Below are 27,064 nucleotides of genomic sequence, written 5' to 3' on the forward strand. Positions count from 1 at the left end.
TTTGATAAAATCAAATTCACCTTTTGAAAAAATTTGTCCAAACAAGGCTAAATTTTTCCTCTGATTTGACATGTTTCTATTCAAGTTCCATTTTGACGAACAACCAAAACTACTTCCAAATTACACGCATTACATCATTAAAAAGGCCGATATAGGGTGTGTTTGTTTAGGATTTTTTTCAGAAAAAAAAAAAAAAAAAATCACTTTTCATTTTGAAGCGTTTGTTTATAATTTTAATAAAATTATTTTATTAAAAAAAACCATAAAAAACCATTTGACTTTAAAATGAAAAGCTACTAGGATTTGTTGTTCGCCAAATCTATTTTTTTTCAAAAACAAGAGGTAACACATAAACTAGTTAAATATCTTTCTTTTTTTTAAAAGGTGAATTGTTTTTTTGTAGTATACAAACAAATATATTCAGATTTTTAAAAAATCTCCAAAAATAGATTCTAAATTTTTTGTAACTCAATCTTTTTTTTTTAAAAAGCTAAAACAAATGCACCCATTATTGAATGGATATATAATACAGCTTATGATGTGTCACTCTGTATTTAATTAAACTAATGATACTTTGTGATGTTCTCTATGGACTTGCAAGTAAACAATTGAATGTTGCTTTTCATGCAGATTCTCCATATGACATGGATAATTTTGATAATATGGATGAATATTACAAAAAGAAAGATTGGTTAGGTGCCCTCGTGTGTGCATGTGAACTCCTAAAGAAAGAAACATATATAAATCACTTGAGATATTTTACTCAAATAAATTGAAAAAGTGAAACAAAACATCCTATATGTACAACAAACCCCTGAACTGTGTAAAGAAATGCACAAGTCCGGTTTGAGAGAGGGTGTAATTAACAGGTTAGAAGTTAACCAGGTCAGGACCAACACAGGATGGGACTAGTGACAACATCTTTTCTTCACCAAAGAACCCATCCCTTTTACCTGTTTCTCAAAATGATGTCCCTTCAAGTTCAACACAAGGGCAAGCACAAAATGACGGCATTTTTTCGCCAATCATGCATCAAAAATAGATAATGAAACAACAATTACACCTGCTGAGGGGTATGCTTTCAATATTCCAAAACCAATCAAAAATTTTGTAGATCAGCTATCCTCATCCACAGGACCAACATAAGTAAGGTCTGTCCTTCTCACCCTTACAGCCCCTTTAAGCCAGCTGGCGGCACGAATATTAACACGGTCACCACTTCCAACATTACTTGCAGAAGGGCAAGATCCAGCACCATCCTCTAAAAGTGTCCAAGGGTCAACTTCGAAATCATTGTCCTGTTGTTTTGATTTCCCTGATGCCGCAGTCCTTGATAGTGGAACTGGGCTCCTCTGAGAAGTAGCCAAACTGCCGGAATTAGACCCAGAATTTTTAATGTTGGATTGCAGAGATGCAAGAGAAGAATTCGCAACAGATGGTGGCTGGCAAGAGAAAGAACATCGCGTAGAAGGAGGGAGTACAGGCATTGCAGCTTGGATACGCAACCGTATAGAGTCTGGCAGTTGCATGCAGTCTAAGTGATTCTGCATTACACAATAGACAGTCAGAAGAAAAAAGCCAAATGTAGCCTAAATCCTTCTATCTAATCAACATCATCCCTAGATATAATAACAAAATTTAAATTCCGAGGTTACCAAATAGGTTGAACAGAAATGACGTGAAAAAATGGCAAAGAAAAAAGTTCAGCAGTTGCAAAGTTTTAGTGATAGTGACAAAGATGAGAAAGAAAGAAAGAAAAGATAAACATTCATCACAGCTTTTCCAACTTATTCGTTAATTAAATTTGCTATAGTGAAACAATAAAATTCTCTGATTGAATTAAGAATCTTATTAGTAACAGAACTTTTAAGATGAAGAAGAACACCGAAAAAAATTAAATAGAAAATAAAAGGGAACTGTGTATTTTATGTGAAACCCAAAAATCCCCCAATACTTAAAAAAAAAAAAAAAAATGTGGTTGAGTCTTTGCACCAACCAGTTTTCTGTGTTAACAACAATTAGTGTTAAATCAAATGTCAAACAATGATAAAATGTTCAATGAAAGATAAACTTTGTAGCTAAATTTGATCAATCACAGAAACTAGAAGCTATCAAAGGATGGAAGGTCAAACCTGTAAAGTCTCCAACAACTCTCTTGTTGGTTCGTTGGCTGTCTTTGAAGCAGCTTTCAACCTAAGCCAGCATGGAGGACTACTACTCAACAAACCATGCAAAATCAACAACAGCTGATCAAAAAGGCCCTCAACAGAGGAATCTAGAAAAGCAACACAAGCAACATTGGAAGGTGACTCCACATCCCTCTTTGAATGAGAAGAGTGTGTGGCATTAACCAAAATGTTTGCATCCTCAAGCACAACTTGACTACCAAGTAGTCGAAGAATTACAGAGGCAAGTGTGTTTCTCATCTTCCGCACGGAGGGCTCCCTGCAAAATTTCATCTAGTTAAACTGTCTATCTACAGCCTATAATGGATAAACTAATGCGGCCAGAAGTTAGTCGATTTCCAGCACCAAAATTTATTCATGAAATAGTTTTTGATTTAAAAAACATGTTAATGAACTATCATCATCAACACATGCTCCAATCCAAGAAGAAGAAAATACTACGACATGGCCTAGCGGGCCATTTGAATAGAAAATTTGTCTTAGTTACCTGTCTGTGCAAAGAATGGGAAGGAATCTCATTATTAACTGTATCCGTAATGACAATGAGGCTCGTAGAGCTGCAGGAGAAGGTGGAGAAGAATCTGTTGAAGATGTTGGTCGTCTGGCTAATCCAGGGCTGCCACCTTTTATAGTTTTGCGGGTATTTACTTTATTTGTCAGACCTTCAGTCACAGGTGAACTTACTGCCAGCTTACCTGGACCACGAGTAACTGCAGCTATTAGTTTCTCAATAGAACATAATTGATTGATCAGATCACTTGCGAACGAATAACGAGATTCATCGGAGCTTTGATCTATGCATGGAAGAATTAATTCAAGAAAAGCCCTCTCAGTCTCATGCAACTGCTTAATGGTTGAACCTTCAGAGTCAAAAACTTGAGAGAACCCTTTTAGGGGCCTTTTCACATCCACTCCTTCAGCAACTTCTCCTTCTTCAAGTGACAGAGAATCAACTTTCCTTTTATCCCTCTTTATAGTTATTGGATCAGTACATGGGCTACACCAACCCCAGGGCTCCGAAAACTGAGGCTTAATAGAAAATCTCTGGCTCTCTGCAATGTTAATTAGACGTTGTCTGATGGTCTTTCGACCAACGAGGACATCTTGACCAACGAGGAACCATTTAGCCTGCGACAACATAGAATCCACTAGCGACTTCCCAAAAAGATGAATCAACTCTGAGAAAAGGGGTGCAGCATCGGGTCTAACAAGTAATCTTGTGAGGATTATTTGAATAAAATCGTTCTCATTCTCAGAAGCAGCAGCCTTCTCAGGACTCGGTGAAGACAACTGTATAGCCTTAGCCAATGACATATCGTGTGTCTGCAGTTTTTCTATGAGAGACAGCTCGTTTAAAAGCAGCCTGAGTTCAACCCATTGCCAGTGGAATTTGGCAGGTTGCAGGGCCTCTAAAACATCTACAAGCTTATCCTCAAGCTTAGACTTGCTGTCGGTAAATTGAATTTTAGATTCACCATGCCCAGAAATCTGGCTTCCACCGTCCTTTGTATAAATAGACTGTGGCATCTTACGATCAATGATGGCATTTAAAAAAAGTCTAGCCCGAAGCGGAACAAACGCTGTGGAATTTAAACGCATATCAGAGCCATTCAACTCTAGAAAGGTAGCAAACTCCAAATCACTTGTATCTGCAGCCATAAGATCATAAAGACCTTGAGAATCTCTTAAACATGCATCTCGAAAAGGCAGATGTTTTATTGCATCGTTTATGCCCGTTGTTAGAGTCTGATAAAGTTGATTTGTGTCTTCGCGTATGGCTACATTAGCGTTCATAATGAAGGGCCGCCACATAACAAAAGCAAATATTAAATAGGCAGGTGGAAAGACCAAACTTAGAGGAAGCATACGCTGCATTCTTGAAAGAGCTACAATGGATGGTTCGCTCAAGAGATCCACCACTAAACCTTCACATATGGTTCTGCAGTTTCCAACAAGCAATCTAAACCAATGGAGATGTACTTCAACTGAACAGTCCACCTTAATAGCCCCAACAGAACGTGCACTTCCATTTGAATTGGATCTTGAGCTTCTTACAAATTGAATTACATCAAGGCCCTCCTTTAACCTGAGAACAGTTACCATTCTCTCCAGGCTGGTAACACCATATATAATTGCACCCACGATAAGTGCAGAAACAGAAGCAGCAATTTTCGTTGTTCTTGCGAGGACGATTTTACTAGAGCTGTTTACAGCATCATTTGACATAGTAGCACTAGTATCGTGGGTTTCAGGTGACATTTGAAACTGATTTCTAGATGCTTTACTTGGAGCAAAAACTCCAGCAAGAGTATTAGATGCTTCTGTTGCAAGAGCAATATCAAATACACGGCTCTGACGTTCTCCCAAGGCCTCCTTAAGCAGACACAAACATGTTATATGCATTCGCATGATGCATTTAGCATAACTCAATGAACTTGTTGCCAGTGATGCATTTGGATGATTATTACCAGCAGAAAAATCGGGCAACTTTGCTAAAGATGGCCCAACACTGCCAACAATGGCAGATACCGCAGACGTGACCAATGAGGGATCTCCTTCTTGAGCAGCACCACCAGTCTGCCTGATGCAATCCATTAGACCCATAACTATTTGTTGAGCAATTTGATATCCATTATCCCATTTTTCTAAAGTAGGACCTTTCGGTGTTCCAGCAGCAAAGAGCTTTCTGTCCTTTCCAAAAAGATAGTGAAACGCTTCTTCCACATTACGCTGTACAACATCTCTCATGCCTGAGGCTACCCTGGATGGTAACCGACCCCCACTTATCTTTTGACGGAAATAATCATCCGGGTCCTCAACTCCTGCAGGAACACCAAGGGGAAGCCCACACTCTGCATCAACTAATCGTCCTCCAAACTCAAGTTCAGAAGCAAGTCTCTTATCACATGTAGTTTTGAAATTTTTCTCCCACTCAATGACGCTGACCACATTGCTATATTTTTTCAACAAATAACGGGCAAAAGCTAGGGCACCTGAACCTGAAACTCGTCCATTAGATGCTATAATAGTCGTTGCCCGCTGCACTACAGAGGACAGAGCTTCAGGAATAAGATCTGATGTAGCAAGAATGTTCTCATACCTGCATCATAAAGCACTTGTTCAGTGATGAAGGTTATAAAAAGAAAGAGGGGGATAACTTGGGAGCTCATAGAAAAGCATGGCAAACATAATGTCAAACCTGCATTTCATTCTAAAACTACAAACTAGCAACTGGCCCTTATAACAAGACAGAATGGTTTATGTTATCAACCATTAGAAAAAGGATTTCTAATTGGGAAAGCCTGAATTATTGGAGTAAAAAATAATTAAATGATACCAAACTTGATTTATTTATTTTTAATGAAAAACAAAAGGAGCATATGAAGCACTGAGATACAACATTTTCCAACTACTTCTTTAAAACAAAGTAATAATAATTCTAAGTATAACAATAAAAGGCCCAATGTTATTAAAATAAACCAGCAAAACACTAATGGATTAGAAGTGAAAGTTGGAAGAAGAGCACATAAACTCATCAAAGAAACAAAATAGCAAATTTGACTGAGACAACCAATAAAACTACATAAACAAAGTTTAGTACAAACCTTCTCAGTGATGATAGCAGAAAAGCTTCTCTGACATTGCAAACTTGGTTATCCACATTTCTTGGCAGCATTGAAACATTTCTTCCACTATGACTTGTAGAATTCGGGCTACTGCAAACCTTTGGTAGCAACCACAGGAGGAACTTGATAGCTGGTACTAAATCATCGGATATATCCATCAGATAAAGTATAGCAGAAAGTTCATCCTCCCCGAGTTTCCACCGTATTGAACTTCTATCATCCACAGTGGTTACAGGCCTGCCAAACTGGCCAACTTTACCAATACTTTTTTCAGTGTCTCCAATAAGCTGCCTAATTACGGTCATCAGCCAAACTGTTATTTCCCTTTTCTCAACAAAGCGAAGGCGTTTTAGTGCTCTTCCTGTTGAAACAATATCCTCAAATTGACTGGTTTGGATTCCGTCAACAAATTTTGTCGTATCTCCATCCATAGCAGTTCTATGGTGAGGGCAATTTACCTTAATATCACACACATGACTTGTTGATGCCCCTTGGCTACCCTCAATTCTAGAAGCAGCCAGTTGAGCAAGACTTTGGGTTTTGCGCACAGTCTTTTGCCTACTCTTAGCAACCTGCTTAGTTGTCTTAAGTGGTTGTTCAACTTTGAGAGGCTCCAAAGGTTTTAGCTCTTTCTTCACCCACCATGTATCTTCATCATCAGATAAAACTGGAAAATGAGCTTGAACAAATGAACTTCTTTCCTCACTCAATTTTTGTTTCTTTGCTCTTCTACATTCTTCACACCCAGGTGTAGCCTCCATGACATCAATCTTGTTGTGGCACCTAAAAGGTCTTTTCACACTGCCTTGAGATTCACCCAATCCAGTTATGGTCAAATTAGATAAACTTTTTGGTAGCTGTAACAATACTGAGATGGCTTTCTTCAGGTCGTCAACACCATTGCCATCCTTCTCAGCTTTATAAGAAATTTTACTTGAAGGAATAGTTTTCCGCTGATCGATTGATACTGTAGAAGACCCGTCTTTTGCTGAAGATGTACAATGTTTTTGATTGACTGCAAAACCATTGGCACTACTTGCATTGTCATGGTTCTCACTAAAGGAACCACGAAGTATGAGGCGCCGCTCATTCAAGTAATCATGTAAGGCTTCAATAAGCAGTGGTCCTTCAATAATCTTTGATTCTTCCAAAGCATGACGAATGAAGTTCCCAGGAAGCTGCTTCACGATTCGACGGTGTCTCTTTTGTCTCTCTAGGTCAACCATATTTACACTGGTATCCATGATCCCACTCACTATCAGCTGGCGTACATAAGCCAAAGGGTAAAAAATGCCTGCACAAATTAGTTCCACTATAAAGAGATGCAAGCGCTTGAGGCCTTCTCCTTTATGCACGATATGCTGATCAATCCAGCAAACTATGATATCATGTAGAGGACCCGGGCTTTCAAATGCAATTGAAGACCGGATAATCTGATTCATAGTTTTTGAGCTAGATTTTATTTTGCATCCATAATTCCAATTATTCTGCTGACTTGAACATTTTGCCAAATAACCAGCTCCATGATGAGTGCTTCCATTCATTTGTGTTGATAAAGTATGCATATTCCTCAGCTTCATCTTTAAAATTCTAACTGCTATATGCACTTGGGAAATATCTTTCTTACCCGTGAACTTTATATCACATGGAGGAGCAGTCCGAAAATTCCTAAAATCACATGTTGCCCATTCACAAAGAAAATACTAAACATTCAGGGATAACCTTAAGCAAGGGCTAACTTTTGCAACCCAATCATCAGATGCAGGTTCATCATATAGGTCTTCAAAAAGATATTTGAATGCTTCACATAAATCACCAAGTACAAGAGATTTATCCAAGGCTTGTGCAGCTTTAGCCAGACAGTGACCTGGATACCCTGGGCTTACAGCCTTTGTGAGGTTTTCTGCATGTTTTTGAATGCTCGAAATAACACGATCAAACGCCAGTGATTCATATCGCACATCAAGGCCTTTACTTCTAAATATACACACATCTGCTGAACTACTTTTTATCTTATCTGCAGCTTCAATTGCTTTTGGTGCAAAATTACCATCATTAATTGCAAGCGAAACTACAGAGGATGGCAAAGGAAAGCAATCCAAAGCAACGAAAGTTTCTGGAACTGCAAGTATTAAATACCGGAGCATCTCAATCAGAGCCGCAGTCGTATATGCCCTCCGGGAATTATCTACTAGATCCGATCCACCTGGAGCAGGATCACGAATAATACGAAGAGCTACTCCAGCAAAAGTGCGTACATATGTTTGAGATAGAACAACAATTTCTAAAAAGCCATATACAATAGGCAAAAGCAGCTGCCAAATCTCAAGCAATTGCTTTTCCTGAAAGAAACGGAAGAGTGAAAAATCAAAGCCTGAAGTCTGAAGGATTGGAATCAGAAAAATACATAAAATGATCAGCTTTATATGTATGAGCACATAAAACTTGTTTTATGCAATTACCTGTAGTTGACGTAAGACCCAGTCGATGACAAGAGAAGGAAGAAGCAGTCCTTCAGCATGATGCCACTGCAGAAGCCGAACAACATACCACCATCTAAAATGTAAAGATGGTTCTTCACCATTAGAAACTGGTAATAATTGGTTACTTCTATGCTTAACTGACGTCATATAAGGGATTTGGGGTGATCGATCTCGATTATGAATAGAATGAGAAGTATTTTTTGAGAAAAAATCATCCAGAAGAGTTTGCAAGTATTCGATAATATCTTTGGTCCAAAGCTCAGAACAAGACAGCTGTGTTTTGTCATTAGTCCCCCCAGAGGGAACACTGGCAGAACCAGAACGAACCTGCAAGTTCAAAGCTCAAACATAAGTTACCTTCAATATTGAAAAGGGGTGCCTTTAAGTAAATTATATAACATTTTGCATTCTTACCAAATTGAGGTATGTAACTTTTACAAACCAGGTTGCCCTTGGCAAAGGAACATTATTCCTAATAAGAACCTCTAAAACTGATTTCCGTCTATATTGAGGAACATGATCGGCCAAAGAACGCAATCGCTTGTGCTGTTGAGATAAGCCCTATAAAAACAATTAGCATATAAAAATGATAGTACCAGAAAAAATATCCCAGGAAAATAAGCACTATCAAGCAATATCTACAAAAGTATTCAAGGATTTAACATCAACATCAGCCTAGACAACAAAAAGCCTATGCAATCTTTATAGGAACTTATAGAATAATTGATGTATACATCCACATTTGCTTTATAAACAACAGGTTAGGGTAAGTGTGTGATGCATGTAATATGTCTCACATCATGTTGTTAGCTGTTTTTCTTGAATTTCCATCTCTTTACCTAGAACCTACTATTTCAACATACAAGAATTATATGGTTAGGGGGGAGGGACATAATGAAAGAAGGTAAACAATAATCAACTGAATATTGATTAGTGTTAGACTATTTACTTATACTAATAATTTGGTCTAATATCGGTACTACCGGTACAAGCCAACCTAACTAACAATAAACCAATCATCCTAGTATTCTGATAGAAATGAAGAACAAGAAAAGTAATGTATATGGAAAGTTGCGGAAAGAATGAAGCAGAATTAATTAATACCTCAATCCATTTCTTCCGGAAGTCTTCAGAACATGGTCTTTGTTCAGGGAAAACACCGGGCTTCGAAAGTTGTGATCCTGAAAGAGCCACTCCATAGACTTGACCAGCCTGTCAAAGTAAGTACTGGATATTATGTAGACCAAATACCTTCCTAACAAACTGGGGTAGGAAGGACCCACCAATCCCAAAATAATAGAAATAAAACAAATTTGGGCATATCTTAAGAGGCAGACATAATGTTCAACAAGCACAATTATATAGAGAAAGGCTAGGAACACTCTTTCTAACACTCACTTTTTTATTGGGTGAAACTCATGTGGGTCTCACCACTTTATGTGGGATCCATTTCCATAGTGTGGGACCCATGTGGGTTTCACTCAATAAGAGAGTGGGTGCAGAGTGTCCATAGCACTCCTCAATTATATAACATAATAAAAATAATCTGTAATCACCTTCCGCTTTTGAACACGAGATTCATTGATGGCCCTTAGTCGTTTTCTAATAGCCTGGAGAGAAGATGAAAGACAAAGTTAACCTACAAAGACATGCAATGAATACAAAAACCAAATGTGGAGAATTTGCATTAAATTCACAGCATAGTTATAGAAACAACAGATGATAAATCTCTCACAAAGACAACTGAGTCACCTCTTTGCAATTAAGGACAATTGTCTTGTTAAAATGAGGAATTTGGGTCAGCAATATTTCTCTGGCTTCCTGAAGACATATGAAGTAATTCCATGTTATAAACAGCTAAAAATCAGCTCTTTTGGAATCACTGATTGATTTTCAATGACTCGTCAAGGAAAACAATCAAGAATATACAAATGCCTAGATCACAATTTCAACCATCTTGAATCAAAGTTGACATACTCAAGTACATACCAGACCAAATCAATAAATGATGTATTGCCATTTTACATCATTTATTTTATATCAACACAATTAAAATTTAATGATGTACCTCAAGCCCCTCAACTGTGTCTCTATATCCAGATTGCAAATATTCTTTGGTGAGAGTCTCCTCAGGGCAATTTGGTGTTTGAGGGTTAAAGTCTGGGGGTCCAAGCCTGAGATTAGATAGAAGTATCTATACTTAAAATTAAACAACTACAAAATAAGGAAACATAGTAAAATTAAATACTGCAGAGTTCATATTATCACCACCTTAATAATGTAGAATAACAAGATATAAAAGAAAATACCAAGAAACAATGGCATCCAACCAGTGTATCAGCAAATCTCTTTGATACTAACAGCATACATACAAAAGTTTACATTAATGAACTACCTAGAGTTCAGGGGCTCTTTATCACACTTCAACTTGTACAGGGTAAATGGTGGTGGAAGTCGCCTGAAATCACAAAACCATTGGGTCGAAAGTGATTAACAGCATCAGATAATTGATTTAGCATAACAAAACAGTATTCATACAGACCATATTATTACTGAGTGCCAAATTAAACAAACTCTTCATAACTGAAACAACTAGGGCAAAATTTCTACATTAGATCAAAGGAATGTTTCAAATGCTAAGTCGACATAAAGTCAGACCACACATTTTACTAACTGTTGGTTGACTCAGAATATAACCTCCCTGTTTGTGATATAAAATTTCACAAACCTATGTTACAGCATCATGATTTGGATCATTAAATAATTTATAAAAATGTATAACAACACTTTAAAAATCTCTACTATATCTTCAATCATTAAAAAAGTAGTTTTAGAAAAGAAAAGAAAAAAACAGCACCCCAACCCCGAATAACGGGCTTTCATCCTTCATGTTTAACACAATTCTGAACCTATGATACTTCGGTTTAATGGCATCATTAACAAAAAGTGGTTTTGCCAAAAAGAAAAAATAAAGTGGTAATAATTAAAAAATAAAAAGTTTTGCTTATTTAAATGATAGAATGAGACCAAAAAAACAAATAATAGAAGACACACACACACAAACAATATATAATTATATACACAAACTCCTCTTTGTTATAAAGAAAGGGCTGGGGTTCGAACCCCGGACACTCCACTTAATTATGGCGTAATTTGATCCATGAAGCCGACCCAGCTTAGTGGGATAAGGCTTGGTTGTTGTTGTATACACAAACTCCTGCACAATTGCTACCATTCTCTGGTTTTATATGGAAATCATATGATTATTACTCCTAACTTTAAGTCAAAATACTATTTCAGACAGTACTTTATTAATTCAGCATAATAAAGCATTAAATTTCAAGAAGCAAAATCCCACATGTGAATGTGATGCCATTTTCTCCAGTTATTAATCAACACATCTAGGAGGTTAAATATTTGAACTGTTCCTACAAATTTTAATTTAACAATCTCTAGTAAAATACTGAGGCACTGTTTTGAAAAAATAACAGAACCTAAGATGAAAATAGGATTGATACTTAACCATTATATAGAAATAGAACCGACATAATTAAGGAAATATACATTGTTCGATCCTGTAATAAATACTAAAACTAATAACTATAATATTCTAATTACTTGAGAAAAATGAACCAGCTTTGTAATAGTTTTCTAGTTTCAAAATGACATCAAGTGAAGAAAATCAATCGCTATTGCAAGTTAATAGCTAACAGACACAGAAGCATGAGAAGCTGTATCACAATTCAGAATAGGCAGTACATTATCGCACGTGGAACAGTCACAATCAAAATTGCAAAAAGATTCTAAAAGGACAATGTCACTTGACAGTATCTTACCTTGAACTAACAGGAAAGTTGGGTGGCAAGGAAGATGAATCAATTCTTCCAATGTCTCTAGCCGATGGCCCACCAATTGTATTGTTATTAACTGCACTAGTGCAGCTGCCAGCATGATACCTTTGCATTTCCCCCGACTATAACCGGCATACTGCCTTCAGCATCAAGCCACTACAAGTAGCAGTGCTAATTGAACTGCTTCGTTGAAAATATTCCTGTGCCATTTTCAACCAAAGCAATTATAAAGCTAAAAACTACAATGAAAAAGTGTAGCAAAGAGATTTAAAAAAACGACACATAACTGATTTAATAATTACAGCAACTGACCTTACGTGTCAAATCTATGCCAAATTGAACAGCCTTCAGCTTCTAAAGAATATGTAATGAAATTCTAATGCCCCAAAAACTATAAACCTCGATCTTGAGACACAACTTGTGGACCCAAACGTGTAATGCAGAGCACTACTATTCTCACCTGAACTACAAAAAGAGTAACAAATTTAACAAAAACAAAAGACTCTAATGAAATCACCCTAAGAACCATTATGAAACACCAATTTTGCATCAGAAGAGTACAACTCATAGCCAATGAGCATGTTCCAATAAATAAAATAAAGAATATACATACTCTAGTCTGAATGTTTTACTTGGAATACAAGGAATGCAACATATTGTAAACTCTTGTCCGCGTTGAATCTACTTTCCAACATACTAATTACCAGAACAAAGAAAACCTAAATACCTAACAATGTAATGCTTTTTTCTAAGAAACAGTACAAACATACCAATGAAGTTAGAAACCTTAAATACAAAGACACCTCCCCTACTTTCCAATGAAGTTAGAAACTCTTGTCCGCGTTGAATCTACTTTCCAACATACTAATTACCAGAACAAAGGAAACCTAAATACCTAACAATGTAATACTCTTTTTCTAAGAAACAGTTCAAACATACCAATGAAGTTAGAAACCTTGAATACAAAGACACCTCCCCTATCTACCAACCCAAACATGATCGCATGAATCATACAAATGAATTAAACTATGGACATTGAAACAGAATTTAATCATTACAATTGGAAACATTGCATTAGAATTAAAATGTTGCTACACTATGAAATTCGACAAAAACCCATAAAATTAAAAGGGGCAAATACCCCATATGAAGTGGAACTTGAACCGTATCATATAACATTAATAACACATTATGATTAAAAAAAGCCCTTTTTTAAGCTTATTTTCCCTACCAGAGCTAAACAATAAAAGGGGCAAGAATTGAAGAGACAACCCACCAGCTGAATCGTTGAAAGATCTCAACTTTATGATCAGAAATCCATGCAATTTCAAAAAAAAATCTACAAAATCGAATCTAATTCTACGAAATTCGAACTCCTAAGCGCGATCCAAAAGCTAGGGTTTTTTCAGGACGAAATTGAATAGTTGAAAATTGGGGAAATGGAAGCGTAAATAAAATTAGGGTTTTTGATTGAGAATTCCGCAGAATAAAACAAAAGGGGGTTTCGTTAAAAAAAAAAAATAATGGGAAATTTAACGGATTTTAAAGAATTAGAAAGGGAAAGTTTGGAGGGTATACCTGGAAAGAAAAAATTGCAACTTTGACAGAAAGAGAGGGAAAGTGTAAGAAAATAGGAGAGAAAAGAAGACGGTTCTTTGGAGGTGCCATTTAATTTGAGAAAGGCTTGTTTTTTTCCACCATGGGAAAGTTAGTTTTTAACCATTTGATTAAATAGGGAACACAATTTTATCATGGTCTTTCAACACACTATTTTTTTCTTCATCATCTTCCACCACCATCCTTCTCCCCTACTTTTGTGCCTTTTTTACTGTAACGGTATTAGAAGTTTTGAACCGTAACACATCTCACAACTCGATCTCTTCTTTAATTCAACACTTATACAATGTGTTTTCTCTATCAATATCAAAAGAATAATCTTTTCTTCAATTCTTCATCCTTATACTCACAAAATCCATGACCTTTTGGTTTTCTAGTTTTTCTATCAGCAACTAATCTGTACATAACAGAAAATCAACTCCCTTATACCAAAAATTTCAGAGCATATGATTGTTCATCTTTCCATTATTATTTTCATCTCACAAAATTAATTATAAATCTAGAAAATTAGGAATGAAAAATAAGAAATTTAAAAAAAAATCCAAAATCATCACAAAATATAGAGAAAGTGAGGGAGATCTAGGTGTTAAACATGGTGGTGGTGGTTATGATGGTACTGTTCCGAGAGGGAGGAGAGGAGGAGGACGTAGAGAGAGAAAGTGAGAAATTTGGTTGATGTTTGTGTGGTTGAAGAGGGAGGGAGGGAGAAAAATTGAGTGTTGAGGGAGTATGATAAGAGTGTATTCTTCATTAGATCTAATGGTTAAAACTTACTTTCCCATGATGGGAAAAAACTAGTCTTTCCCAAATTAAATTGCACCTTCTTTGGGGGTGCTAAGTTACGAGGGCTTTGACTTTTTTTTATTATTATTATTTTTTAACTATTTACTTTTTTTCATCATATCCATTTATCGCGCGTCCTTGTTTACTTACGTTCGGATTATATATGAAATGTATGTTTCCCTTATTTTGGGAAAGAAAACTGAATTTTTCACCGATTTTAATTTTATAATCTGAACACCCAAAAAATGGGGCGCATTGTGCCAAAAATTCAGAGGAAAAACTGTTCGGATTATATAATCCAAACTATATTATTACAAATATTGAGCATTTTTGTTACACATGCAACCAGTTTAAAGGTCATACTAATCATCATAACCCTCGCTCTTGTATTTTAAGTCATTGATAGTTGTTTCCGCCGTGTCTCAGTCCAAAATTCAGTTTTTGTGATAGAAGGGACTTCGTCCATCAAAATTCAAAATTCTATCGTTTAGACTTTTAAATTTTTTTTGCATATTCTCATGAAAATCAGAACAAATTTGCACTAGTTTTATTTGATTTTTAAAAAAAAATTATGGTATTTTTATATTTTATTTCACATGTTTGATCATTTTTTTACTTTATTTATTTTTTGTTGTTTTTAAAAACGAATTCGGAGTATATTTCGGATGTACATCCGAAATTCTATCATGTGAAAAACAACAAAAAATATACTCCGAAATATACTCCGAATTCGCTTTTAAAAACAACAAAAAATAAATAAAGTAAAAAAATGATCAAACATGTGAAATAAAATATAAAAATACCATAATTTTTTTTAAAAAATCAAATAAAACTAATGCAAATTTGTTATGATTTTCATGAGAATATGCAAAAAAAAATTAAAAGTCTAAATCCGATAGAATTTTGGATTTTGATGGACGAAGTCCCTTCTATCACAAAAACTAAATTTTGGACTGAGACACGGCGGAAACAATTATCAATGACTAGCGATTATGATTAGTATGACCCTTAAACTGGTTGCCTCTGTAACAAACATGCTCGATATTTGTAATAATATAATTTGGATTATATAATCCGAACAGTTTTTCCTCTGAATTTTTGGCACAATGTGCCCCATTTTTTGGGTGTTCAGATTATAAAATTCAAATCGGTGAAAAATTCAGTTTTCTTTCCAAAAATAAGGGAAACATACATTTCATATATAATCCAAACGTAAGTAAACAAGGACGCGCGATAAATAGATATGATGAAAAAAAAGTAAATAGTTAAAAAATAATAATAAAGTCAAAGCCATCATAACTTAGCACCCCCAAAGAACCCTCTTCTTTTCTCTCCTATTTTCTTACACTTTCCCTCTCTTTCTGTCAAAGTTGCAATTTTTTCTTTCCAGGTATACCCTTCCAAACTTTCCCTTTCTAATTCTTCAAAATCCGTTAAATTTCCCATTATTATTATTTTTTTTTTAACGAAACCCCCTTTTGTTTTATTCTGCGGAATTCTCAATCAAAAACCCTAATTTTATTTACGCTTCCATTACCCCAATTTTCAACTATTCAATTTCGTCCTGAAAAAACCCTAGCTTTTGGATCGCGCTTAGGAGTTCGAATTTCGTAGAATTAGATTCGATTTTGTAGATTTTTTTTTGAAATTACATGGATTTCTGATCATAAAGTTGAGATCTTTCAACGATTCAGCTGGTGGGTTGTCTCTTCAATTCTTGCCCCTTTCATTGTTTAGCTCTGGTAGGGAAAATAAGCTTAAAAAAGGGCTTTTTTTAATCATAATGTGTTATTAATGTTATATGATACGGTTCAAGTTCCACTTCATATGGGTGTATTCGCCCCTTTTAATTTTATGGGTTTTTGTCGAATTTCATAGTGTAGCAACATTTTAATTCTAATGCAATGTTTCCAATTGTAATGATTAAATTCTGTTTCAATGTCCATAGTTTAATTCATTTGTATGATTCATGAGATCATGTTTGGGTTGGTAGATAGGGGAGGTGTCTTTGTATTTAAGGTTTCTAACTTCATTGGTATGTTTGAACTGTTTCTTAGAAAAAAAGCATTACATTGTTAGTTATTTAGGTTTTCTTTGTTCTGGTAATTAGTATGTTGGAAAGTAGATTCAACGCGGACAAGAGTTTACAATATGCTGTATTCCTTGTATTCCAAGTAAAACATTCAGACTAGAGTATGTATATTCTTTATTTTATTTATTGGAACATGCTCATTGGCTATGAGTTGTACTCTTCTGATGCAAAATTGGTGTTTCTTAATGGTTCTTAGGGTGATTTCATTAGAGCCTTTTGTTTTTGTTAAATTTGTTACTCTTTTTGTAGTTCAGGTGAGAATAGTAGTGCTCTGCATTACACGTTTGGGTCCACAAGTTGTGTCTCAAGATCGAGGTTTATAGTTTTTGGGGCATTAGAATTTCATTACATATTCTTTAGAAGCTGAAGGCTGTTCAATTTGGCATAGATTTGACACGTAAGGTCAGTTGCTGTAATTATTAAATCAGTTATGTGTCGTTTTTTTAAATCTCTTTCCTACACTTTTTCACTGTAGTTTTTAGCTTTATAATTGCTTTGGTTGGAAATGGCACAGGAATATTTTCAACGAAGCAGTTCAATTAGCACTGCTACTTGTAGTGGCTTGATGCTGAAGGCAGTATGCCGGTTATAGTCGAGGGAAATGCAAAGGTATCATGCTGGCAGCTGCACTAGTGCAGTTAATAACAATACAATTGGTGGGCCATCGGCTAGAGACATTGGAAGAATTGATTCATCTTCCTTGCCACCCAACTTTCCTGTTAGTTCAAGGTAAGATACTCTCAAGTGACATTGTCCTTTTAGAATCTTTTTGCAATTTTGATTGTGACTGTTCCACGTGCGATAATGTACTGCCTATTCTGAATTGTGATACAGCTTCTCATGCTTCTGTGTCTGTTAGCTATTAACTTGCAATAGCGATTGATTTTCTTCACTTGATGTCATTCTGAATCTAGAAAACTATTACAAAGCTGGTTCATTTTTCTCAAGTAATTAGAATATTATAGTTATTAGTTTTAGTATTTATTACAGGATCGAACAATGTATATTTCCTTAATTATGTTGGTTCTATTTCTATATAATGGTTAAGTATCAATCCTATTTTCATCTTAGGTTCTGTTATTTTTTCAAAACAGTGCCTCAGTATTTTACTAGAGATTGTTAAATTAAAATTTGTAGGAACAGTTCAAATATTTAACCTCCTAGATGTGGTGATTAATAACTGAAGAAAATGGCATCACATTCACATGTGGGATTTTGCTTCTTGAAATTTAATGCTTTATTATGCTGAATTAATAAAGTACTGTCTGAAATAGTATTTTGACTTAAAAGTTAGGAGTAATAATCATATGATTTCCATATAAAACCAGAGAATGGTAGCAATTGTGCAGGAGTTTGTGTATACAACAACAACAACCAAGCCTTATCCCACTAAGCTGGGTCGGCTACATGGATCAAATTACGCTATAAATAAGTGGAGTGTCCGGGGTTCGAACCCCAGCCAGCCCTTTCTTTATAACAAAGAGGAGTTTGTGTATATATTTATATATTGTTTGTGTGTGTGTGTCTTCTATTATTTGTTTTTTTTGGTCTCATTCTATCATTTAAATAAGCAAAACTTTTTATTTTTTAATTATTACCACTTTATTTTTTCTTTTTGGCAAAACCACTTTTTGTTAATGATGCCATTAAACCGAAGTATCATAGGTTCAGAATTGTGTTAAACATGAAGGATGAAAGCCTGTTATTCGGGGTTGGCGTGCTGTTTTTTTCTTTTCTTTTCTAAAACTACTTTTTTAATGATTGAAGATATAGTAGAGATTTTTAAAGTGTTGTCATACATTTTTATAAATTATTTACTGACCCAAATCATGATGCTGTAACATAGCTTTGTGTATATTAATTGTTTCTCTTCAATTTTATCAACCCACAGGAAGCTAGAAATGAGTGTTACGGAAAATCCAAAGAAAACTGATGCTCCGCCAATTGTTAAGTTGAATAAGGCCTTGAAATTGGTAAATATTATCTTTGCTCATTTGCTATTACTAAAGAATAAGGTTTATGTACTTTATGTCTATGAAGTGGTTGGTGAATTATTTGATATGCATTCATTCAGATTTTGGAGTAGTAACTTATAGCGATGAATGTTTTGTTAGATCTGTTTGCTAAGATTGCGGCAAGTATTAGGTAACAACATAGTTGTTTTCCGGAGTTTATTCTAAAAAATGATTTCCATGTTTCTGAAGGATTTACTCCGTTTGATTTATATTTACTTTCTGAAGTGAGTGTGTTGATTATATGCAAAATTATGAAGATATCTTAGAAGGCTGCATTTCAAAAAAACTAAAATAAATAACAGAGGAGTGATATTTGATTTTCAATAAAATGCAAAATTCGTTCCTAGTGTCTCTTAGCTTATGATGTTCAATTTTATAACAAAATCTGTTTTCTTTCCCATAATCTTATTTTATGAAATTGAAAGTGTTTTAAAAATTGGTAACCTTAATTTAACATGCAAGTAAAGATTGAAAAAATTATTTATTTGTTATGGAAGTTACGTGTATTTCCACTACCCTCTAATTTTCACACAGGCTCCTTTGCCGTGGCTCTTGATCTCCTGAGAAATTTTCAGAAAGAAATATGTGAAATTTTCATTCATTATGTTGGATCTCAGTATGAACCAATTTATGGTTGATTTGGATTTGTAATATAATTCTTTATCTACACTCTCACTCTCATCCTCAAAGTAAAAAAATATGTTTAAATCCAAATCTTGTCACAAACTCGGGTGAGTGGATAACTCATGTATATCTTCAAATTCCTTTTAGCTCAAAAGTTAATTTTTTTATTTTTTTGAGTATAATCTAGGAGGGATTTTATCAAATATTGTGAATTGCTTGATGCTGCTGTGATTTACTTGTCACTATTTCTGATTGGCAGGCTGAGGTATGGGTAAAAAATATGAGCGGATCTGCTGGTGATGAAACAACAAATGTGGATACGGAGGGTCGACCTCAAAGGTCAGTATAATCACCACCGCTGTTAAGTTGTTAACAATTTGGGTTTTGCAAATCTGTTTGATATTTAACTACTTTATGTTTTACCATCACACGTCTTTGTAGGCTTGGTCTAGGTGCAAAAGTACCACGACAATCCAATGTAGTGCTTTCAGATGATCCCGTTGAAAGGAGATTGCATTCCAAATTGGCTGCTGAAAAAAGAAAAGCAGCCAATATTGCCAAAGATGAAGGCACCAACTCCTGTGGCGTTTTAGATGATGATGATGAAGACAACGAAGACGAAAGCAGAACTAATGCTTTTGCAAAGAGGAAGGCACCAGCTCCTGTGACCCTATCTATACCGGGAAATAAGAAGCAGAAGTGACACTATTATGAATCCTATTTTTATGTAGGCTTTGCGTTGTCTCGCTTATTTTGCATTTACTTTGCTGTCTGCAGTACTTTTCTTTTGGAAGCCATTGCTCATTAGCCATTTGTTGGAATGTAGTTCTTCACTTGAGGAGAATATTCAAAAGTAACTTAGCTCTTCACCTACCAAATTGGCAACTTAGCTACCTTAGGAATTCCTAGATGAGTGAGTAATCCTGGTTTTAGTGACCACATTCTAATTATCCCCTCTTAGTGTTGTTAAGGATCTTAATTGTGACAAGGGAAATAAACAGCAATGTTCAAATTGGAAATGATATGTATTGTGGTATATATTTGGTCTGTTTGTCATTGTAAACGTTTAAACTTGTACTAATTTTAGCAAATGATTGGTGCCTCCTGTTGTGGAACATACATCAATATATGGTTTTTCTGTTTGTATAATTTGGACCCATGAATTTAGTGATCCAACTTAGACCAATATTTGAGAACCATTAGATTAAGTAGCTTATAGATCTTGTGATGTATTGTCAGTACCAGATAATACTCTCTTATCTCTTCCATGAATTAGCGTTATGTGTGGTCATGGAAACTCAAACTTCAGTCAACAAAATAACACAAACAATCCCAAAATGATTATTTATTTTTTAATAGAAAGATGGATGAAAGTTAACTTCTACCATGTAGCAACCTACTATGATGAGCAAGAACAAAGCCTAATGATGCAACCAATGCCATCAGGTAACCAGCTAATGTTCCATAGCTTACAGAAATAGGCCATTCCTTTAATAAGGACGATTTTATCTTTCCCTCCAAATAAAACTTCCATTTGAGGTGGAGCAATAAGAGCTGTAAAAAATGGGTCACACTTGAGCTTTTTTAACCCATACAAAAATTGGGCCGGCCTATCAGTACTATTTAATTTGATTTTTTGTTAAAAAAATTATCAGATACAACTCATTAAAAAAGATCATGATAACTATTTTAAGCGGACATGAAAAAATCATGTGACTACTTGCATACTACTATCCAATAAAAAAATAATATTTATATTTTGGAACAACTTATGGGATAACAAAAAAACAAAAAAAAAACGGTAGATCACTCCTATTATTTCCTTTTACTAAAAAACAAAAAAAAAACCAATTTTTTATTAAAAACAAAAGAAAATTGATCCCCTTTTTTATGAAAAACAAAAGAAAATCAACCCCTATTTTTTTATGAAACCTAAACTAAACTAATTACCCTATTTTTTATGAAAAACAAAACAAACCTATTTTTTATTAAAAACAAGAGAAAATCGACCCTTATTTTTTTATGAAACCTAAACAAAACTAATTACCCTATTTTTTATGAAAAACAAAATAAACCTATTTTTTATTAAAATCAAAAGGAAGTCGTCCCCTCTCTCTTATTTCTAAAAGTTAACACGCAATATTAACCCTAGATTTAACCTAATTTTTTCGCGTGACTTTACTATATTAACTGTAGATTTAATTTAATTTAAAATAAAATTATGTTCCTAATTATAAGCTGTATTTTTGGAAAGGAATAACCGTTAACCTGTCTCGCTATATTTAACATAATCTCTTACTTATAAATGTTAACTTATCTGTACTTAGCTTGTTATGTTACGTTACTTATAATGTTAATCCGTCTCGCTATACTTAACCTAATGCTTTTGCATTTAATGTTTATCTAAAGTAAAATAAAATTATGTACCTAATTATGTTATTTTTTGGGAGATCTCTTACTTATAAATGTTAATCCGTCTCGATATACTTAACATAATTTTAACCTAATTATGTTATGGTACAGTATCAACGTCTATGCTTCTTAATGTTATGAAATACTATATGACAATTATGACATTCATCTAAACTATTTTGTTATCTATTACCGTCAAATATTACCTTCCATATGACCGGTGCGTTAGCACGGGTAGATGGTTTAGTGAAGAGGTTAAAAACACACACAATGTTGGATTATGATGGCCTCAAAAGTCCGATTTTGACTGTGTATCATTTGGATTTATCAAGGATTGCTAGGACGACATCAAGAGTGATTTCCTTGTTATTCAACTTCTCGTTAAAGGGTGTATTGCATTGTATCATTCACTGTCTTGTTCCCTAAAAAATATAATCAACAGAGAATATAAGATGTGTATAAAATGTTGGCAAAATTGTTCACGAATAAATTTAGGAGAGTGATCGATTAAAAAGCATTCACGTTAACAAGATAATCTCTCAATACTCCTAAAACCCCGTTCCTTTTAATTTACTACGAGACTAATCTCTTTTTTGGTGTTTTTGTCACAACTTAAACTCTTAGGCCTCCAAGACCAAGAGTGTGTTTTGTGGAGGTGGAATCACGGTTTTCCCTCACAAACTCATCATTGCTTGAGCAATTTTGTTACACATGTATATTTAGATCACATGAAGGCTCCAATTTAAAAAAAGAAAAATCATTTCAATTCAACCTTTTTTTTTTCTTTTTTTTTTGTGTTCAATTCAACACCTTTATGTTTGTCTCCTTTAACAGAGTTATTAATTTCTTTCACCTCTCATAACAATATGTGGGTCAGAGATAACAAAGTCTCCACCCCTTTTTGGTGTGTGAAGTCAATTTCAATCGAATCATTTTACTAACTTTTAATTGCTGATAAGTTTCTTTATACCACTTTGAACTCTTTAGCACCAAGACAGAACTTGTTCAAGGACACATTTAATTAAATTGTCAACTAACGAAAATTAACAAAGCATGCCAAAGAAAAATAAATTAATTAAAAGGAGTTCCAATAACATAGAAAGAAAGGAAAAAGAAGGACAGTCACAATAAAAAGAAGGAGTTCCAATAACAATGTTTCTGATGTTACATATGCAAGAAGTGATGAAGAGAGGTAAAAATATAGGGAAAGCACCACGAAGCACTCATGTGCCGTCCACGTGATGCTGATATGTATTTCGTTTCACCGTTGGAGTATCAAAATTTATAATTTGAATTTGTTTGATGATAAATATTGGTTTTTAATAAATTTATTTTAGAACAAAAATGAGGAAATATAAACATTTTCATAAATTTTATGTTTAGTACGCCCACACTTTTTGGTGGAGACACTAAAAACCCACAATAGGTCTTACATTTCGTTAAATATGAAACAATAAAGTTGAGAGACCAATTAGTTACATCTTTAGATCAGTAATAGTACAAAAAATAATGTGTGATCATTATTCCTTTTCATATGTGAGGTTAAAAATCTCGACTTTGTGGGCATACTAGAATATAGCTAGTTAATTTTCTCCAGTAAAAAATTAGTTAACTGGCTTTACTGTTTTATATTTATTATAATTTTTGAGCGATTAATATTTTAATTTTTATAAGCAAAATTACACAATTCGTCCATTAACTTAATCTCATGTAATATTTTTTTTATAATCGGCTAACACTTTCGTCTTTTATTTTTTCTTTCGATTTAGTCGTTTATGTTATAAAAAACCAACATTGTTATTCTTTTTTATCAAAACATAATTAAAAATTCACAAAAAAATCATCAAACTCGTAAACAAACTAAAATCTATACAAATCTAGAAACCAAATTTCATCAAACTCGTAACTCAGTTCTTACCGAAGTTACATTTCTTCCACATACGTGCACATTCACTTCCCTAAGTCAATTAGTTTATTTTTACATATATCATCCCTCTTTAACTTGTTTAATCACTTGAAGATGTTTCAGTTATTTATATTTATATTTATATTCATGTTTATGATGACATTTTTTTAAAAGCAGCATCTCTCTTCTTACTAGCTACTATGCTTGCGATGTTGTTTCAGAAAGGGGAATTGTTTTTGTGCTATAGCACTAATAAAGTAATAGGTTTTATATAAATCTAAAACGTAGAAGTACCATGATCTAAGATTTCTTGATTCATCCATTTACTTTTTGGCATTGTTTATCTTGCTGAAAGGATACAAGAATTATCCGCCAAACATTAATGTTTGGCGAATAGGAATAGAAGTTTTTTGTGATTCATATATTTAATAAGCGAAGTAGGAAAGGCAAGATGACGTTGATAAGCGAAATAGGAAAAGCACCGAAAAAGGAATTAATGTAGTGTGTGATTATCAGTACCAAACGTATCCATCAATCATCCATACTTCCTTCCAAAGTTTTCTAAACCTGAAATTGGAGGGAAAAGAGAACTTCCTTCCAAAGTCGTCTTTGCTTGACCGCCAGCAAGAATCCTCCTCTTGATTTAGCATACATGCATGATCAAGGGATACAAAAAATGGTTAAAAAATAGTAGGATTAAACCATCACATGAATGATTTATGCAAAGATCATCAACAAAGATGATTACCACCCACTGCATCAGACTCTAAGATTGTGAAGATTTTACGCATGTGAGCCACCCGAGATCTGGGCTTTAGCCCAAATCAGCTTGTACAACTGAAAATTTAACTTAGCTATATATAGATCTCAAGTACAGCTATCAGCTTGCACAGCCGAAAATTTACCTTCGCTGCATATAGATCTCAAGTTAACAACCAAAGTATTTAACTCAAATTAAATTTACTTTTTCAAAAAGCTTCCACATGTCATATTTTATCACAAAAAATTACATAAAAAAAGCTTCAACACATTTCCTATTGATAAATCACAGTTATTTTATCCCCATGTATAACTTCTCTCATGATGTTAAGGGTAAGGGCCAAGGGGCATTACAGTCACTACTTATTCTCATGGAATCTAGAGGCACACTTCTCCAAATATATTAGCACGTTTGAAATGACAAACCAGCACTTCACGACTTCGGTCGCTGCAGTGCCAAGGTGTTTGCGTAATTAGTAAGGTATCTATGTAATAAGAATGTTCTACTTAAATACCTCATATTGGGTTCTAACATGCAGGTTCTTTTCATTGTCTCAACTAGAAAAAAAAACACAATAAACTTTCCACCTTTGATGTCCCACTATTCTGCTAGTTTAGAAACTCAGGGGAAGGACAGGGTCACTAGGTCAGAAAAGCGATAACTCAAAATTCTCCTCAAGAAGGATTTGAACCTACGACCAATCGGTTAACAGCCGACCACTCTACCCCTGAGCTACTAAGGAACAATGGACTTAAGTTAAGGAAGCCGACTCTCGTTCCTTGGACACCAACCTATGATCGAACAAAAAAGGGTTTGTGATTCTTTTCGACATACACCAGGAGAAAAGGTAACGATAGCAAGCCACTCCGTGCAGCGGTCAACCATCCACTCTCGAGATTCATATTGATCAATCGATCTCTGCGTCCGCATTTGCCTATATTTGTATAAAGCAGAGGATTGAAGGTTCTTGTGAAAATGTTTAGCCTAACAACATGTACCAATAAAACCAGAAGGGTTTGTGAAAATTCCATTTACCTTGGCTAACGAATAAATTGTCTTTCAAAACATCGATGCCAAAAGTCCTTTCAAAACCAGAAGGGTTTGTGAAAATTCCATTATCTGGGCTAACGAAAATATCCATGATTCCTATTCCTTTCGGGTCATCGAGACATCCTATGTTCCATCTCATTGTGGCAGTTTACAATTAAGAAATTGCATTCAGGGTCATAAGAGCACAACGGATCCATCCTTTATATTAAGAATACAAATTCATACCAATAACACATTTAGGGCAATAAGCAACTTTTACACTATGAATGAATTGTTCATCGTGTTTCCTTTAGGGTATCGAGGCATCCAAACACTTGCACCATTTTTTAAACAAATAATATTCATTAATTCCTTTCGGTCATCGAGTAATGGATTACATTATGAATATATTGGCCACGGTATTCCTTTTAGATCCATCTAACCATCTAACAAAAAATTTCTACAGATTCATTCCTTTAGGGTTGTCAAGGCACCCTAATGGTTAGTAGCCTAACAACATGTACCAGTTATTAAAAAACCAGAAAGGTTTGTGAAAATTCCATTACCTAGTCCAACGAATAAATTATCTTTCAAGACATCGGTGCCAAAAGGGTATCCATACAAAAGCAGAGTTTGCTGAATCATTCTGGTACTACCAATTCCACTATTAAAAAATTCAAGAATTAAAACCTGAAAAAGTGTAGAGATGTTACCGTTGAAGGAGAAACTGCAAATTTTTTATATTTCGTTTTTTAAAGAAGATGAAAGGAGCGTGTTTCACCATCTTTAAAACACATCAGAACCTTCAAAGACAAAAATAGAGAAGTATTGAAGCAACCCATATAGCAGTGGCAAAAAGGTCATAAAAGCACAATGAGTACAAACATTTATATTACGAAAAAGCACTACAGTAAATTAATGGAGCATATAAAATTCATATATCTTTTTGGATCATTAAGGTTTCCCACATAGCATGAAATGACAAATCACGGTCTAAAAATGAATTCAAGCTTATAACAGCACAACGAATGCAAACCTTTATATTATGAACTCAAATTCATATCGGTGTACAGTATATCCATATCGTAATTTGGAATAAATGTTATGCTAGGATATCAACTATGAAATTTGTAAAAGTACAAGCTTCAAATAGTTGTTGTTTCTATTACAGATGTCAAATATATATGATTTGGATTGTTTAGCTCATAACTGAGTGAAAACATTTGTTTCTTGCGTTGCAGATTCCATTGATCTCGTATGAGGTAAAATTGGTTTAAATCTTGCGAGCAATGAAAACTTGATCTCATCAATGATCCAAATGTATACTTTGACACTTTAATTTCTTTTCGATAGAAGATTGAAAGTGGAAATTGAAAGAAGTATAACCTACCAACATAGGAAAGATTTCCTTATCTGCTAGTATAGTATCTTGCCCATGGTGTGCTTGATACTAACACTTGACCAATAGATATTGAGTTAATATTTGATTGGCTTTTAGTGCTAGTGGGAGATTGTTGGAGTAAGCCCTAATAGCCAATCTATATTGATTGGGTTTGGTTTTGTATCATAATATTGATATAAATATATATTGTGAATATATATAATAACAAGGCATTTCTTTATTGATTTTGTTTTGTTTCAAAATAATAAAGTCCCTAGAATAGTTAGTCAGTTTAATGG

At 34.4% G+C, this 27,064-nt stretch overlaps 2 protein-coding genes and 1 non-coding gene across 9 annotated transcripts; 1 reads left to right on the forward strand and 2 right to left on the reverse strand.

Annotated features, from left to right (window-relative positions):
- Positions 1 to 601: 601 nt before the first annotated feature.
- On the reverse strand, positions 602 to 13,676 carry LOC11442155 (mediator of RNA polymerase II transcription subunit 12). Its single transcript, XM_003623915.4, is given in 14 exon segments — positions 602 to 1,544; positions 2,133 to 2,445; positions 2,674 to 5,286; positions 5,792 to 8,154; positions 8,275 to 8,622; positions 8,710 to 8,856; positions 9,400 to 9,507; positions 9,852 to 9,905; positions 10,048 to 10,116; positions 10,364 to 10,469; positions 10,691 to 10,753; positions 12,132 to 12,346; positions 12,459 to 12,606; positions 13,423 to 13,676. Coding segments are annotated over 12 exon segments (6,741 nt in total). The 5' UTR covers positions 12,260 to 12,346; positions 12,459 to 12,606; positions 13,423 to 13,676; the 3' UTR covers positions 602 to 1,115.
- Positions 13,677 to 15,830: 2,154 nt separating this feature from the next.
- On the forward strand, positions 15,831 to 20,426 carry LOC11435596 (uncharacterized). Of its 7 annotated transcripts, none has more exons than XM_024771332.2 (6): positions 15,831 to 15,936; positions 16,893 to 17,040; positions 17,153 to 17,367; positions 18,530 to 18,611; positions 19,537 to 19,616; positions 19,719 to 20,426. In XM_024771332.2, the coding sequence occupies exons 3-6, from the start codon at positions 17,240 to 17,242 to the stop codon at positions 19,978 to 19,980; spliced, it is 552 nt and encodes a 183-aa protein (XP_024627100.1). In that variant the 5' UTR covers positions 15,831 to 15,936; positions 16,893 to 17,040; positions 17,153 to 17,239; the 3' UTR covers positions 19,981 to 20,426. The 7 variants fall into 7 exon arrangements, with proteins under 7 accessions (XP_024627100.1, XP_024627101.1, XP_039683723.1 ...); XM_024771333.2 differs by having other exon boundaries at positions 15,842 to 15,936; positions 16,888 to 17,040; XM_003623916.3 differs by lacking the exon at positions 15,831 to 15,936 and adding an exon at positions 16,003 to 16,288.
- A 4,599-nt stretch (positions 20,427 to 25,025) lies between these two features.
- On the reverse strand, positions 25,026 to 25,097 carry TRNAN-GUU (transfer RNA asparagine (anticodon GUU)). Its single transcript has one exon. It is a non-coding gene; the product is annotated as a tRNA-Asn (tRNA).
- Positions 25,098 to 27,064: the final 1,967 nt, after the last annotated feature.

This window comes from Medicago truncatula, chromosome 7 (genome assembly GCF_003473485.1).
Source record: "Medicago truncatula cultivar Jemalong A17 chromosome 7, MtrunA17r5.0-ANR, whole genome shotgun sequence".
NCBI lineage: Eukaryota > Viridiplantae > Streptophyta > Magnoliopsida > Fabales > Fabaceae > Medicago > Medicago truncatula.